The sequence below is a fragment of the Crocodylus siamensis genome, chromosome 15 (assembly GCF_052110815.1).
Source record: "Crocodylus siamensis isolate JL-2025a chromosome 15, ASM5211081v1, whole genome shotgun sequence".
Classification (NCBI taxonomy): domain Eukaryota; kingdom Metazoa; phylum Chordata; order Crocodylia; family Crocodylidae; genus Crocodylus; species Crocodylus siamensis.
In genome coordinates, this window is record NC_143409.1 from 55482730 (window position 1) to 55496991 (window position 14262).

A 14262-nucleotide genomic window follows, 5' to 3' on the forward strand; every position below is an offset into this window, starting at 1 on the left:
TGACAGCTACAGGCACATGTCTGGCAGGCCAGCTGCAGATCTAACCAGGCCTGCCCATGGGCCTCCTCCCCAGAGGGCCCAGCACTGTCTCCCTGCAGATAAGGGATGAAGAACTGCCAGCTCCCCCTCAGCTTTTTCTGACCGATGTCCTTGACACTCACCCCGCTGCTCCATTTCACTTATTGGGACAGTAATTTTACACCACCCTAAATCTCGTGTGATACCACCTCTAACATCCAAGATGGGAAACAGATACTTCACACACTCCTCCACCACTGGATCCAAAGACTGGCATTCAGGCCTCAGATGGAAGTAAATGACACCACTGTCACTTCGCTGATGTTGCAGTACTGTGCATGTTCTTTACGCAATGAGATATGGGCCCAAGGTCCTCATGTCCATGTGGAGGGTATTGCCTGGACATTTGGAGTATTCCTATGAAAAACAAAAGAACAAGAGGAGTCTAGGCTGTGTGAGTTAACGAGGTAGGAGCTGTGGGGCAACAAGGTTGTCAGTGTGGAACAAGCGGGGGCTAAAAACTGTTTGCTTTAACACTTTATGCTTTCACAAGAATGTACCCAGGACCTGAAATTTGTCTTTCCACCCTGTTGTGTGAGAATACAAACCACAAGCTAATGGCTAGATAGTCCCAAACATTGCAACCAATTTCACAACTATGTAACCCAAAGTACACCTGTGCTAAAGGAATTTTCCAGTACCTTGTAATTGAGTATATAAGCAATGGAGAATAGGCACTCGGGGTCGGCTTTGATCTGAGTCTCATGACTCCAGGCCGACCTACTTGCAAGCAATAAAGGCTTTTGTCTCTGTGGCTTGTGGTGTGACTCACTTCTGGGGACCAAATTGGAACTTAGCCTCCAGGAGCTCGAACGGCCCCTTGTGCAACATCAGGAGTTCAGGTCTTAGTGGACATTATCTGGGGTTGTTGCTGGAGTCAGCAATGCATTTCCTCCAGCGCTGCTCACAGCTTGCCCCAAACCCACTGTCCACAAATGGGTTTGATAACTGATGTGCTGCACAACTCGCTTGGATATTGCTTGTCATTTTAGAAGGAGGCAGAGGATACAGTACCATACATTTCCAGCACACAGGGAAGGACACTGACTCCTATTGCTGCTAATATTCTTCATCTAAAAGGAAGGATCCATGTTCTGCCAGTCCTCGTTTCCACAGCAAATGTGCTCCTGTTTTCTAGCCTTTTGTATTCTTTTTCATATCAAAATAATCTTTTTTAAATTTCTCCCAAAACCAAGTCACTACTCACTGGGCAAGTAATTCAGGAGATTCCCTGTTTGATGCTACAGTAATTCAGGGTTTTGGGGAAGACCTGGAAAAAGCCCCACCTCTACAATAATATTGATACTGTTCTCTCAGAAATTTTCCCGCAGGCAATTAGTCCTGTCCTGCCTCAGTCCCATAAATGTCTGGGTTTTAGGTAGTGTGGTGGTGCCCAACCCTGCAGTCTTGGGTCCATCTTCCAGGTTACAGAGCCCATCTGTAGAGAGAAAGAAGGAAGACTTGAAGCAAAAAGGGTATATCTTCAGTGTAATAATGTCAGTTCTATATTTTGCTGGGGCTGGAGGGTGGGCTGGGGAATGAGAACCACTTCTAAGACGGCACCAGTCAGTGTGTTCGTCAATGAAGTTGTACTCTCCAGTTTGGATTAGAGGCCATGGCCACATCTGCTAAATATCCCAGCATCACATGAAGGCGCAGAGCTTGTGTATGTGTAATAAGTATACTACAATGTGTCTTCTTTGAGCAGAGGTGTTGATTAGTCTACCTTGATAGAGAAAAGTTGGTGTGACACATGTTCCTAAACCTGTGGACTGAACACGATCATTTACCATGGGTGACTGGTGCTTCCCAAGTCTGGCACGGAGCACCAGAGCACCAAGGGTGGGGGGTCCCCGAGCTGCCGATCACCAATCAGAGCGGGGGGCCCAGTGGTGGTCAATTGCCAACCAGGGGTGGGGTTGTCCCCCAGCAGCTGATCACCACTATGCACTGCCAGTTCACTTCCAGTTTCACAGCTGGCGCTTCCAGGGGGTGCATGGCCAATCTCGGGGGTGCACATGCACCTGCTTGCACCCCCTACACATCGCCAATGCCATTTACTAACAAGACTGAGAAGCTGCCTAACACTGAAGCGAGGGGTTTGGAGCAGGTATTTGATAAGGCTTTGGGGTGTCAGAGCCAGGTTCCCATGGCAGAGTAGGGGCCAGAGACAAATTTCCCAGAGTGTTCGTGGCTGAGGGTGGGCATGCTTTAGGGGTGAGGTTGGGTATGTTGCCCCTAGGATTCCTTTTACCTGAGACCCCCAAGGATTAACACGGCCCTCACTGGATTTGGTATCAAGTGAACTTTTAATAGTAACCCCTAGGCTTATAACAAGTCTTCCTTGCAATATGACCTGGCTAGAGGTTCCTTCAGATGTTATAGCTTCGACCTTTGGTGGTAGCGGCCTCAGATCTTCAGCTGACTGTGTGGGAAGTTAGCTTCTGGATTCCTCATTGTTCGAACAAGAAGTCAAGGCTGTGTCTGTTTCCCCAGGGTGACAACACAGATGGATACTGGGCCATGCAGCTAGTGGATGGGGAATACAAGGCCCTCTCCTCCCCCTTAACCCTCCTTCCTGTGTGTATATATTCCAAACATATAAAACCTTCTCACATGCTGGTGGATACAGCTTCATATCCACCTGCACTTTTTTGAGCCCAATGTCTGTTTACTCAGGGGAGTAACATAGTTCCATTAATTCATGCTCGTAATACAAAAACAGGAAATGCTAATTCTTTTTCTGTTCTCACTATAGCTTTAATTTGAAGATGTAAAGCCATAGTATCAGGATCATATTTGAATCCTATTAATTTGTTATAAGGCCATAACCATGCTGGTTGCTTGGTAGTATTCCAGATCAAGTTTCTTAATTCCACAGGTATATGCCAATTTGCTCTTTGTTCAATTAGGCTGTGAGCTACACCCGGAGACCATAACTGTGTTTGTGCACACATTAAAGCAATGGATACATCTTCCTCAAATTTTATAAAATCATCAACCAACACCTGAGCATCAGTTCTTTGTTCCTTTTCCGCTGTTGTTACTACGTCAGCCAACGACATCTGGGATAACGTGATTGCAGCTAAACTCTCATCAACAGGACCAGCTAAGCAAAACAGTGTGCTTCCAAAAGCATTTAATTCATTCATCCGTATTTCCTAATTAATGGAATTCAAAACGCCCATTCCAGTGCCCGCTGCACCCAGCACTGTGACCCATAATCGTTTAGCTCTGTGATTTTGATTCATTTTTCCAATGCTGTCTGCCCATTTATTCCATCCTTGTGTGGATGGAGATAGATATTTGATACATTCTGGGTGTATTATTAGTATGTCATTAGGTTTTAGATCTATGACGATTTGCCATCATTGTTTTATAACTTAGTAGTGTTGTTATCTAATCAATTTTAATAGCGTGTGGATAAACTTTTACTTTGCTTGATTTTCATAAGCAGGCTTTTCTTTGAACCAGAGCATACTATGGGTTCATATTTTTGCTACTACCAAGAGTGCGTGTGTCTTTCCCATAGAACCTGTGTGTCTTTTTAGATGGGGTATGTACCATTAAGGGGGTTCTTTTCCAGGTACTTGCCAATTCATAGTTGATAAATCCTGTAATAATAATTGTAATAATTCAAATTACAAAAGGCATACCTACCTTCCAGTCTGTTGCAGCTGCCCAAATGGCACTGCGCCATCACTGAGCCTAATTTAATTTTGTTTGTAACCATCATTCTGGCACATGGGCTCCAGATTTAGGGAAGTTTTGACTCTGTATATTCGTTTTCTTTAAAACTATTGGTTAATGAAATTTTTCACACATAACCTGGTAATTTAACATTATACATTACATATAAGTGCCAATACGAAGAGAGAGAGAGAGATATAAAGAATACACACAGTTATAAAGTTATAAAGAATACACACTTTACAATAGTGCCTTTAACCTGGTATTTCCATATAAACTGTTACTTTTTACTTTAAGGAGCCGGACAACCTTCCAGTCCAAGTAGGACAGAAGTGTCCCGGTCTGGGATCCACAGATGATTTTAACTTTTAGATGGTGTATCCCCCAATAATTTTTATTACATCTATATGATATTAATATGGATTCAGACTTTTAGCAACTAAATAAATTAAACAACAAAATAAACAGAACAAAACAGGCAAGACAATGTTCTTTGTTGTGGAAAAAACATGGCTTATGTGAAGAAGATGCAGTTGATGGTACTGAGACCTCGTAGTTCATCAGTCACCTTTGTTACTCGGTTGATTACATTATGGTTTCTGCAAAAGAAAACACTCAAACTCTGCCAAGGAAAATTCCTTGCAGCAAAATATTATTCATATTTGTAAATTTACACTACAGATATTATTGTAATTCTGGGGGGTGGGGAAGAACATATATATACACATATATATTTACATATTAAATGAGAATAAAACAATGCTGTTGTTTTTTTTTTTTAAATATAATTTCAAAATTATACCAGCACTTTTGTGCCAAGGAAATAATCAAAAAAACTATATTAGCCAAATTTAATACTAAAAATAAGTTTATTCCTTCTGCTATAGCTGCTGGAATTGTAGGGTATTTTGCTATATCAGGAGCTATGACCTTGAGCTCTTACCCCTAAGCCTGCTGGTCCTGGACCACGTCATGCTTTTTACCTCTAAGCCTTCCAGTTCTCAACCGCATCAAGCTTTTTGCCTTTAAGCGTTTTTGACCCTTGGTCACTCAAAGCTTTTCACTTTGACCAGTATCAGAGAAAAAGCCTCATTTTTTTCTCTTATTCCTTGGGCATTTACGGCTGCACACCAAACATCAACAGACAAACATTGATGACCATAATATTACTAACAATAACAGACATCAACAACCACGGCATCTGCTACCCCCCCTTTTGCATTGTCCACCAATTAAATGCTGTGCACACAGCATTGCCAGATTTGCCCGTGACTTTGGGGGCATGCTCATTTATTAGGGGTACATTTCTAAGGTCTCTGTAATTCTATCAGTGTGCTGCTTGTGTCACTTGTGTTTCTATACGGAGCTGTATCTCTCCCTTCTGCAAATCCTCGCCCCCAATGGAGCTATCTTGCAGGACTCAGTTTCAATTGGGCTGGGTTCCTCCAGTCACCAAATCAGTCATACACATGTATGCACATGCACACAGAGATTAACAGGACACTCCTGAGCCAGGCCAGGTTATTCAGCATTGACAGGCTAACACCATCATATGCCTTGAACTCAGTTCATCCCTTGTTTCAGCAGGACAATAATAAATGCAGTTAGACACACACACACGCTAGCAGAGTACGTCTGAGCAGGCTGGGTCCGATCAGCACTTTCAGCTGATACCCTCATGAGCCTCAAAACTCAGCAAGTCCCAATCTCTTGTCACAATGGTCCTAGCAGTACCCCCCTTGATAAGCAGACATAGATAACCTATTCTGGTGCATGTTTGCAAAGAGTGTTGGTCGTAGCCATGTTGGTCTAAGGACATAAACAGACATGGTTCTTTGGGTAAATGTGATATCTTTTATTCAACCAAATAAATAGTTAGAAAAATTGTTTTTGAAAGCTTTTGGGCACAAACTCCCTTTTTCAGGCATAGGCATAGTCTGTTACTGTTTGATGGAATAGAAGCCAATATGCAAAATGCAGGTCTGTCAAAATGCAAATGCCTAGCAGCGAGACTCAGAGGTGATGGGAGACAATAGGTCTGAGACAGCTGGGTGGGGGAAGGGGAAAGCAGGAAGGCTGACCTGGTGATAGGATGTAGCTGGTAACATGTAGCGCCGTTACCTGGGGCTGTCAGATGGCAGGCAGGTGATAATGTCCCATAAATCCTCTGTCTATGTTTAGTGGCAGGTGGCAAAAGGGGGCTAACACGAACTCACCTGAGAGGAAGAGGGCTCAGGCTGGAACTACGTGAACCCAAAGCCTGCACTGGTCAGGTAGTGTCTCCCCAGCAGCCAAGAAGTGAAGGGACTGGGTATTGCTGGACAGCCCTGCCGGTCTGGGAACTGAGGCAAGTCTCTGAGTTAAGAAAGACTGATTTTACAGGTGAGTGGCCTGTTTATGTTAAACCCCTACCCTACCAGGGAGAAGCGCCTGCCAAAGGGTGGTGACGTTTCTAGTTTATTTGAGCTAGCCTGGGTGTTTAGCTTTGAGCCCTGCTGGGGCAGGCACCAGGGATCTGTAGAGTATGGGAACCTAGGAGCCTCGGACTGAGACTGGGTCCCAGTGAGGAGCCCAGGAGTCTGGGAGACTGAGACCCAAACTCAAAGGCCCAAAAGCCTGGGAAAGGTGGAGCTGGGCAGAGGGTCCCCAAGCCCAGAGCAGGCCAAGCCAGACCAGAGGATCTGGGAGCCTGAAGGAGGGGTTATGTGTGGGACTGGGGGTCCCACAAGTCTGAGAGAGACTGGGACCCAGCATGGGTTCATTCGAGGCAGGTCCTGTCAGACCAACCTGGTGGCCTTCTACGACCAGGTCACAAAATCCTTGGATGCAGGTGTCATGGTGGACGTAGTCTTTCTGGACTTTCGGAAGGCCTTTGACATTGTCTCTCACCCCGTTCTCATTAAGAAACTGGGGGACTGTGTTGTCAACACCTACACAGTCAAATGGGTCACCAACTGGCTGAAGGGCCGCACCCAGAGAGCAGTGGTGGTGGACGGGGCATGTTCAGCCTGGAGGGTGTGGGCAGTGGGGTCCCCCAGGGCTCGGTCCTCGGGCCCGCACTGTTCGACATCTTCATCAGCGACTTGCACAAGGGGGTAAGTAGCACCCTGTTCAAATTTGCTGATGATACTAAGATGTGGGGGTGTGTGGGAAGGCTAGAGGGGAGGAATAGGCTGCAATCAGACCTAGACAGGTTACAGGGGTGGGCAGATGAGACTAGGATCAACATCTGAGGGCCCACAGGTATCTGAGTGTATAAAGAAAAAGATCAAAGGGAACATCTGTGAGGCTTGGGTAGGGGAGGTGAAGGAGCCACACAACTTGCCCTTAAGGCTCTGGTACCCTATAGGGACCTAGTCTGTCTGAGAGGGACTTCTCAAGCCTGAGGGCTGGAGGGAGGGTGGCATTAGAGCTTGAGCCTGGCAAGAGCGAGAGGGCCACTATGGGAGACACCCTGGTAGCAATGAGCCTGCCAGAATTAGATGGCTGCTCAGAAAAACCGTTGCCTATCACATAGATTAAGCAGATGTTGTGGTCTAACTGTTTTCCTGCAACTGTTGCCCCTCCTGCCAGCCCCATTTCCTGTCTCCGAGCAAACTCTCCCTTTCAGTGCCTGGGGGGCTGGCAGTGTGGACGGGCACCAGATTCTGGGCTGCAGGGAGGTGCTGGTTTCATATCAGGGTTTACAGCCTGGAGCTGGGCATTGGACTCTGCCTTTCCTAAAGAGGGGGGCTGCAGGGAGCAGTGTGTGCTGGGCAGAGCAGATGGCTTGCAGCTGTGTTTCCAATAATTCATTAACAGTTTAACTGAGGAGTTTGGCCATGGATTGAAAGGACTGACTCAAATTACTGGCAGGTGAGAGAAAACAGTTGTTCCTCGGGATCAAGGGATTAAAACAAGTGGGAACTTGCCTCTTCTAAGGTCACTGCAGGCTACTGCCAGGTAGCTTTAGTGTCAGAGAGAATTTGCAGGTGTAGGTTGTAGCCACATTGGCCTAAGGACATAGACAGAGAAGGTTCTTTGGGTAAATCTGATATCTTTTATTAGATCGATACAAATAGTTGGAAAAAATCTTCTTAGCAAGCTTTTGGGTATAAATACCCTTCATGAGGCTAAGGTAGCATCTGCAGTTGGTGTGCCCTCTTCCTGGGTAGAATAAATAGTAAAGAGGCCAGAGGCTGGGCTGCAGCAAGGAAGGCAGTCAGTTAAGACGTTAATTTAAGAGTCTGTGGGTGGGAGACAGGCTGCTGTGGGGGGGATGAATGTAGCTGGTAAATAGTGGCAAGGTGCCTGGGGAATCAGATGTTAGGCAGGTTATAATGTGTCATAAATCCAAAGTCTATATTTATTCTATGATTTTTTGTATCCAGGAAGCTGAGGAAGCGAAGCTCATAGGTTTATCTGTGAAAAGTATTTTGTGAGCTCCCTTTTAAGATTAATACTGAGAGATTGGAGAGTGGTTTTCTTGTGAGAAATCTGCCCCCACACGTAGTTGGGTACTCCCCACGTGCATTCACTCTGGTGCACAGTTGTTGTTTGGTCACACTCATGAAAGCTGTTTCTGTATGGGAGCATGGATACACAGGAAATGCACTGATATCTGGTGCTGCTCCATGCTGCAGAGTTCTTCTGCAGGGCTGTGTGTGCCAGGCATGTGGAAAAGACACAGCTCAAAGGGTTTGAGGTGTTAATATGGGTCCAGTTTTGACCTCCCTGGGCCACCCTACAGCAGGCTCAGCAGCCTCTGGAGCCACTGAATCCAGCTTATGAAGCAGGGCTTTTGTGGTAGGGGGTTTTGCCCATGCTGCTCTTGTTGCCCAGTGGCTGGGTGCTTCACCTATGCCACGCTGTAGCTGTGCAGCAGAGAAGTGGTGGCAGGGGGGAAGCAACGGGTGCTGGGTTTTAGTGCTGGCCTGCCTTTGACCCAAGCCAAGTTATTCCAGTCCACAGATGGAAAATATTGCTGATGTCCCTGCTGCTGTTGATGCATAGCAGTGTCTCCCATGGTCCACTGGGCCTAACAGGAGGTGAAAGATGGATTTTTACTGCAACCTCCTGCATGGGGTAGAGGTAAGAGGGGGGAAGATGATGATTATAAGTATGGGTCCCCTACTGAATAGGGGAGGCAACCTAGTGAAAGGATGCAGAAAAGGCTGAAGTGCTCAATGCCTTTTTCACCTCTGTCTTCACAGGCAATGTCAAGTCCCAGGCTACTGCACTGTGCAGCACAGGTTAGGGAGAAGCTAAGCTCAGTGGTGAAAGAATTGGTTAGGACTATTTGGAAATGCTGGACATGTACAAGTCCATGGGACTGGATGCAAAGCATCTGAGAGTGCTGAGGAAGTTGGCTAATGTGACTGCAGAGCCACAGTTCAAAACTCATGGTGTTCAGGGGAGCTCCTGGATGCTTGGAAAAGGGAAAATATAGTACCTATCTTTAAGAAAGGGAAGAAGAAGAATCCAGGGAACTAGCGACCAGTCAGCTTCACCTCAATCTCTGGAAAAATCATGGAGCAAGTCCTCAAGGAATCCATCTCTAAGCACTTGGAAGAGAAGATGATTAGCAACTGTCAGCATGGGTGCCCCAAGGGCAAGTCATGCCTGACCAACCAGATTGCCTTCTATGATAACTGGCTCTGTGGATGCATGGTGTCAGTCCTGGGCTGCTTTTTAGTTCAATATCTTCATTAATGATCTGGAAGATAGGATGGAGTGGACCCTTCGCATGTCTGGGGATAAAATCAAGCGTCGGGGTGTAGTAGATATACTGGAGGCTAAGTCTAGGATTCAGAATGACCTAGGCCAGGGGTTTTCAACCTTTTCAAATAAGTGTACCCCCAGTGGCTGGATGTGGTGTGGGGGAGTCAGCAGCCACATGCAGAGCAGCACCAGCCTGGGGTGGTGGGCGGCTGTGTGCAAGGTCCCCCCCACCCCTGTGTTTGGCTGCCTGGACCTGTGCAGCCCACAGAGTGGGGCTGCTGCCCTTACCTCACCTCCAGCTCTGATCCTGGGAGGTGGCAACATTAGGTGGTGGGTGGCTGTGCTCCATCTCCGCCTGCTCGCGTGTACTCGCTAAGGCCTTCCCAAGTACCCTCTGGCGTATGTGTACGCCCGGTTGACAACCCCTGATCTAGACAAATTAATGAATTAGGCCAAAAGAAATCTCATGAGGTTCAATATGGACTAGTGCAAAGTCCTGCACTTATGATAGAAGAATCCCATGCACTGCTACAGGCTGGGGACTGACTGGATTATTTGCAGCTCTGCAGAAAAGGGCCTGGGGGTTACAATGGACAATAAGCTGTATATGAGTCAACAGTGTGCCCTTGTTGCCATCAGTGTGTACTGGGCTGAATTAGGAGAAGCGTGGCCAGCAGATCAAGGGAAGTAATTATTCCCCTCTCTTCTGCACTGGTGAAGTCACTTCTGGAGTACTGTGTCCAGTTCTCAGCTCCTCACTACAGAAAGGATGTGCACAAATTGCAGAGAAGTTGGAGAGAGTCTGGCAGAGGGCAGTGAAAATGTTATGGGGGCTGGGCTACATGACTTGTAAGGAAAGCGTCAGAGAAATAGGTTAGAGAAGACCGGGCAGTGGATGGGGGAGGATGGAGGAGGGTGAATAGCAGCCTTCAATTACTTTAAAGGAGGTTCAAAAGAGGATGGAGCTGTATTGTTCTCAGTAGTGGTAGAACAAGGAGTAGTGATTTCAAATTGCAGCAAGGGAGGTTTAAGTTGAATATTAGGACAGGCTTTCTCATCAGAAGGGCAGTGAAGCACTGGGACGGGTTACCCAGAGAGGTGGTGGAATCTCTGTCTTTGGAGGTTTTTAAGCCCTGGCTTGACAAAGCCCTGGGTGAAATGATCTTGTTGGGGCTAGTCCTGCTTTGAGAAGGGGCTTGGACTAAATGTGACCTCCTGATGTCCCTTCTGACCCTCATTTTCTATGATACTTTGAATATCAGGGGGAGTTTTAAATGGTGACCCTGAGGAGTGCACCAGAAATGCCTAGGTTGAGCAGGAGTGCTGTTGGAGGGGTGATGTTGCACTGGCCCTACACTGAGGGGAGTCTTAGAGCTGCATGCCTCAGATAACCCATCCTGAGTGACGGTCACAGGCACTTTGTGCCCAAAAGTCATTGGACATCTCTCCCAATAATACATTTGATCCCATAAAAATTATCGCCCAGAATTCATGCTTCTGTTCTTGCTGACTGATAGGTGGTAATGGATGGGTTTGACTTCTGATCGGCAAGAGGATGGCAGAAGAGAGAAAAAATGAGGCAGGTGATACTAGTAAGTAAACTATCCTTCTCATCCCTTTTCCCTCCCTTATTTGAAGAGAGAGTTTTCATTCTGGGTTGGAAGGGAGAACTAAAGCCTGGGTTAGAGAAGGGAAATGTCAAGATCCTGTTCTTACCTCAAACCCCAGCACTGACGCAGAATCAGTGACATTATTGGAAAATTCCAAATCGATCACAGGAAAATATTTTTTCCCTTGTGATGTGATGCCATTTTCAATGGCAAATGTCACCGCAAGATTAAATGTTAGCAAGCTTGAAAGGGGTATTGGGCATTTATAAGAGTAGGAAGGGTACGCAGAGTACAGCTCATAAGATCACATGTTACTGACAGGTTGGCTCTAAAAGGGGTCACTGGGTGTTATTGGACAGACCCTTTGGATTGGCTGAACCAAGTGTCTGACCCCATTTTTAGCCCTTTTGCAAGGGGTGATGAGTGGGGAATTTGAGTGTCTGTTCTGGAGACAAAGCCGTCTGAGACTTCCCTATGCTAGAGTAGGCCTGGGGCACCCATTTAGCCTAGTTTTGCCTTGATCATTCAGATCCCCTTTTGCCTTGGGGGTCCTGGATACACTTTTCTCTTCTCATGCTGGCTCACTGCTTCCCATGTCTCTGATATTAATGCTCAACCCACTACTTTTTGCAGCACAGTTCTCTCCTTCCTCCCTTTCCTGATCTCCTGCAGGGGGTATTAGCAGGGTTTAGACACAGGATGCCTGGAGACAGATCATACCCAGCAGCTTTATCAGCTGGTAGAAACAGTGTCTGGTTCTGATGCCAGCTACAGGAGGGGATGATGTGACATGCAAGTTGCCACATGTATTGCATGTTCTGTAATGCCCTTGGGTCTTCAATCCAGGAAAGGATGACTCCACTTACTTGGGGTTACTGTGAGGAGGGGAAGCAGGAGTAATCTTATGCTGCACTGAGCCTTATGTGGGGGACATAATTGGCAGCCTGACTTTACTGTGAATGAGAATCTGTTTTGCTTCCTGACAGGTGGTGACATGGAGAAGTCAATGCTGCCTTCTCCGGAGGCGCCAGCAGAAGATAACAGGAGAGCTTCAAGTAAATCACTATTTTGTTATCTACTTGGTGCGTTGCCTAGGAATGACTGGACTTCGTTTTGCTGGGCTCTGCACAGAGACACAGAGAGAGACTGCCTCTGCCCCATCTGATATTAGAGGACTCAAATGAAGGCTATATGTGCCTTGAACTTTTCCCCATTTAATTTCTACAAAACAGGAGAGAGTCATAGTTTCAAGTAGATGTTCTTTGGTTGGTTTTGGCAAGGACTTGCAAACTGAATCTTGTCTACCAGATCCCCAAACCTTTCAGGCAAAAGCTGCCAAGACTCAAACATTTAGAACGGCTATTCTTAACCTTGAGGAGCCAGGCGATCCGTTCAAGGGCATTAGTACATCAGCACTGGTAGGTGTGAGAGCACCTACACATAATTTTCAGCATAAACCCAGAATTTCATCCCATAATGTCAACACCACTCTGACCCGCTGCTGCTTTTCTGAGTTGTTTGCAGCATAAGAACACCTCTCTTCTTTTTCTATAGTCAAAAAATGAAGGAAAACGAAGCGCTGACGTTTTCTGAGAAATTGCCCTGAGTGTAACAAGGATTGGCCTAGAGTCTGATGAGGCTGCAAACCACTGACTGAGGGTTTCCTGATGCCCACAGAGGATAGTGCCCAAAGACAAGGAGGCAGGTTCTGAGGAAAAAGTTCCTTTGGTCAAATAGTCACCATTTTCCATTGTTTAAAAAGCTTAGTGAGAGAAGTTTGGACTGGCTCATGGGCAAGGCTTAGACACCCAGCCACTGAAATCAGCCATCTCTAAAGTGCTGTATTTTGGCTACGGAAAAACCGGGGCATCTAAAATAACTAACTGTGCTGGAAAATGTTGGCCCCAAACAATGGAGACAAGAAGTGTTGCTCTGTAGCAGAGGAAGGCAGAATAATGCTAACAAAGTACCCAGCTCTTTCACTGCAGTCTTCCTCAGCAAATCTCTGAGCTGTGTCAGTAGCTCTATCCCCATTTTGGAGAGGAAGAAATGGAGGCGCAGGGCAGTGGAGTGCTTGCCCACTCACCCAGCAGGTCCGTGGCAGAGCTGGTGATAGAGCCCAGGCATCTCCCGCATGTAACTCCAGGCATCCTTGGCTCAGCCCCTGCAGACAGCTCGCCAGTGAGCCCATTTGAGAAACTGGCCTCATAGAACTAAAATGGGAGCTGGAATAGTTTTTAAAGCTAGTTCTGCGTCCTCTTGAAAGACAAGGCTCCACTTTTTGGGGACCCTGAATTAGAGCAGAAGCTCTCCGTGTTGGCCCAAAGAATTTCTCTTCTGATCAACCAGTTCTTGGCTCCGGAGGTTTTGATCTGATATCTGGGAAGGCTGACAGGACTCTTGGAAAGCATCTAAATGAATTGGTTAACATTTAGAAAGGAATTTATTGCTTTGCTTGTCAAACAGCTCCTCCCCCCCACACCATTTGTTAACATGTTGCTTTTAACTTTTTAAGTTTTTTTAATTTAAACAAATGAGAGAGCCTGGTGGGCTTTCAGGCCACATGAAATGAAAATAACTTTGCAGCATGAGTTTGCCACAGTTCCATCTGCTGTCAAAGGTCAAAGCTGAAGGGCCCTTGGGTATGGCCTCGTTGAGACCGACCGGCTCCTGTGGCCCACTGCACACAAGGAAGTGATGTGGCTTCATGGGGTCCAGTCCTTTCTGACTCCCTGGTGGGAATGGCCAAATACCCGCTTACACCTGAGTTGCTTGGGGACCACACCCAGCACTCAGACCAGCAGCTGGACTTAATGAGGAGCAGATGCTAGCAAGCAGCAGCCCTAGGGCAGGAAAGTAGCTGGTGGGTGTGTATGGAGGGAGGTTTGCAGAAGTTGTAAGCAGCCGAATACATGCTCCCATGACAGGCAGCACATGCGTCTCCCATGATCTAGTGGATGCATGTACCAAGCACAATGATTTCTTGTTTTGTCTTTGCAGCAGATTTATGCCCAACCTTCATTAAAGAGAAATGGGTCTTAATTGCAGTTACCATGGTCATCACAATTTTGCTCATTATCATTATTACACTGGCAGGTGAGTAAAGAGCTGTTGCTACCCTGATCTGCAGGGTAGATTTACCTGATCCAGCCACTACGTCCTGCTGTACCTTTGTCTCCTTCAC

The 14262-nt window shown here is 46.6% G+C and overlaps 1 protein-coding gene across 3 annotated transcripts in view; it reads left to right on the forward strand.

The window, feature by feature from the left end:
* Positions 1–14262, forward strand: part of LOC149853003 (C-type lectin domain family 2 member B-like) — a 44849-nt gene that overhangs the window by 14155 nt on the left and 16432 nt on the right. Inside the window, exons 2-5 of one of the 3 annotated variants that reach the window (XM_090029198.1) lie at positions 5950–6150; positions 10986–11060; positions 12065–12133; positions 14079–14174. In XM_090029198.1, the coding sequence (XP_089885324.1) occupies positions 11024–11060; positions 12065–12133; positions 14079–14174 (202 nt within the window). In that variant the 5' untranslated portion in view covers positions 5950–6150; positions 10986–11023. Of the gene's footprint in view, positions 1–5949; positions 6151–7442; positions 7624–8700; positions 8839–10985; positions 11061–12064; positions 12134–14078; positions 14175–14262 lie in introns of those variants that run through there. The other 2 variants (XM_090029199.1, XM_090029200.1) reach the window with 2 other exon arrangements.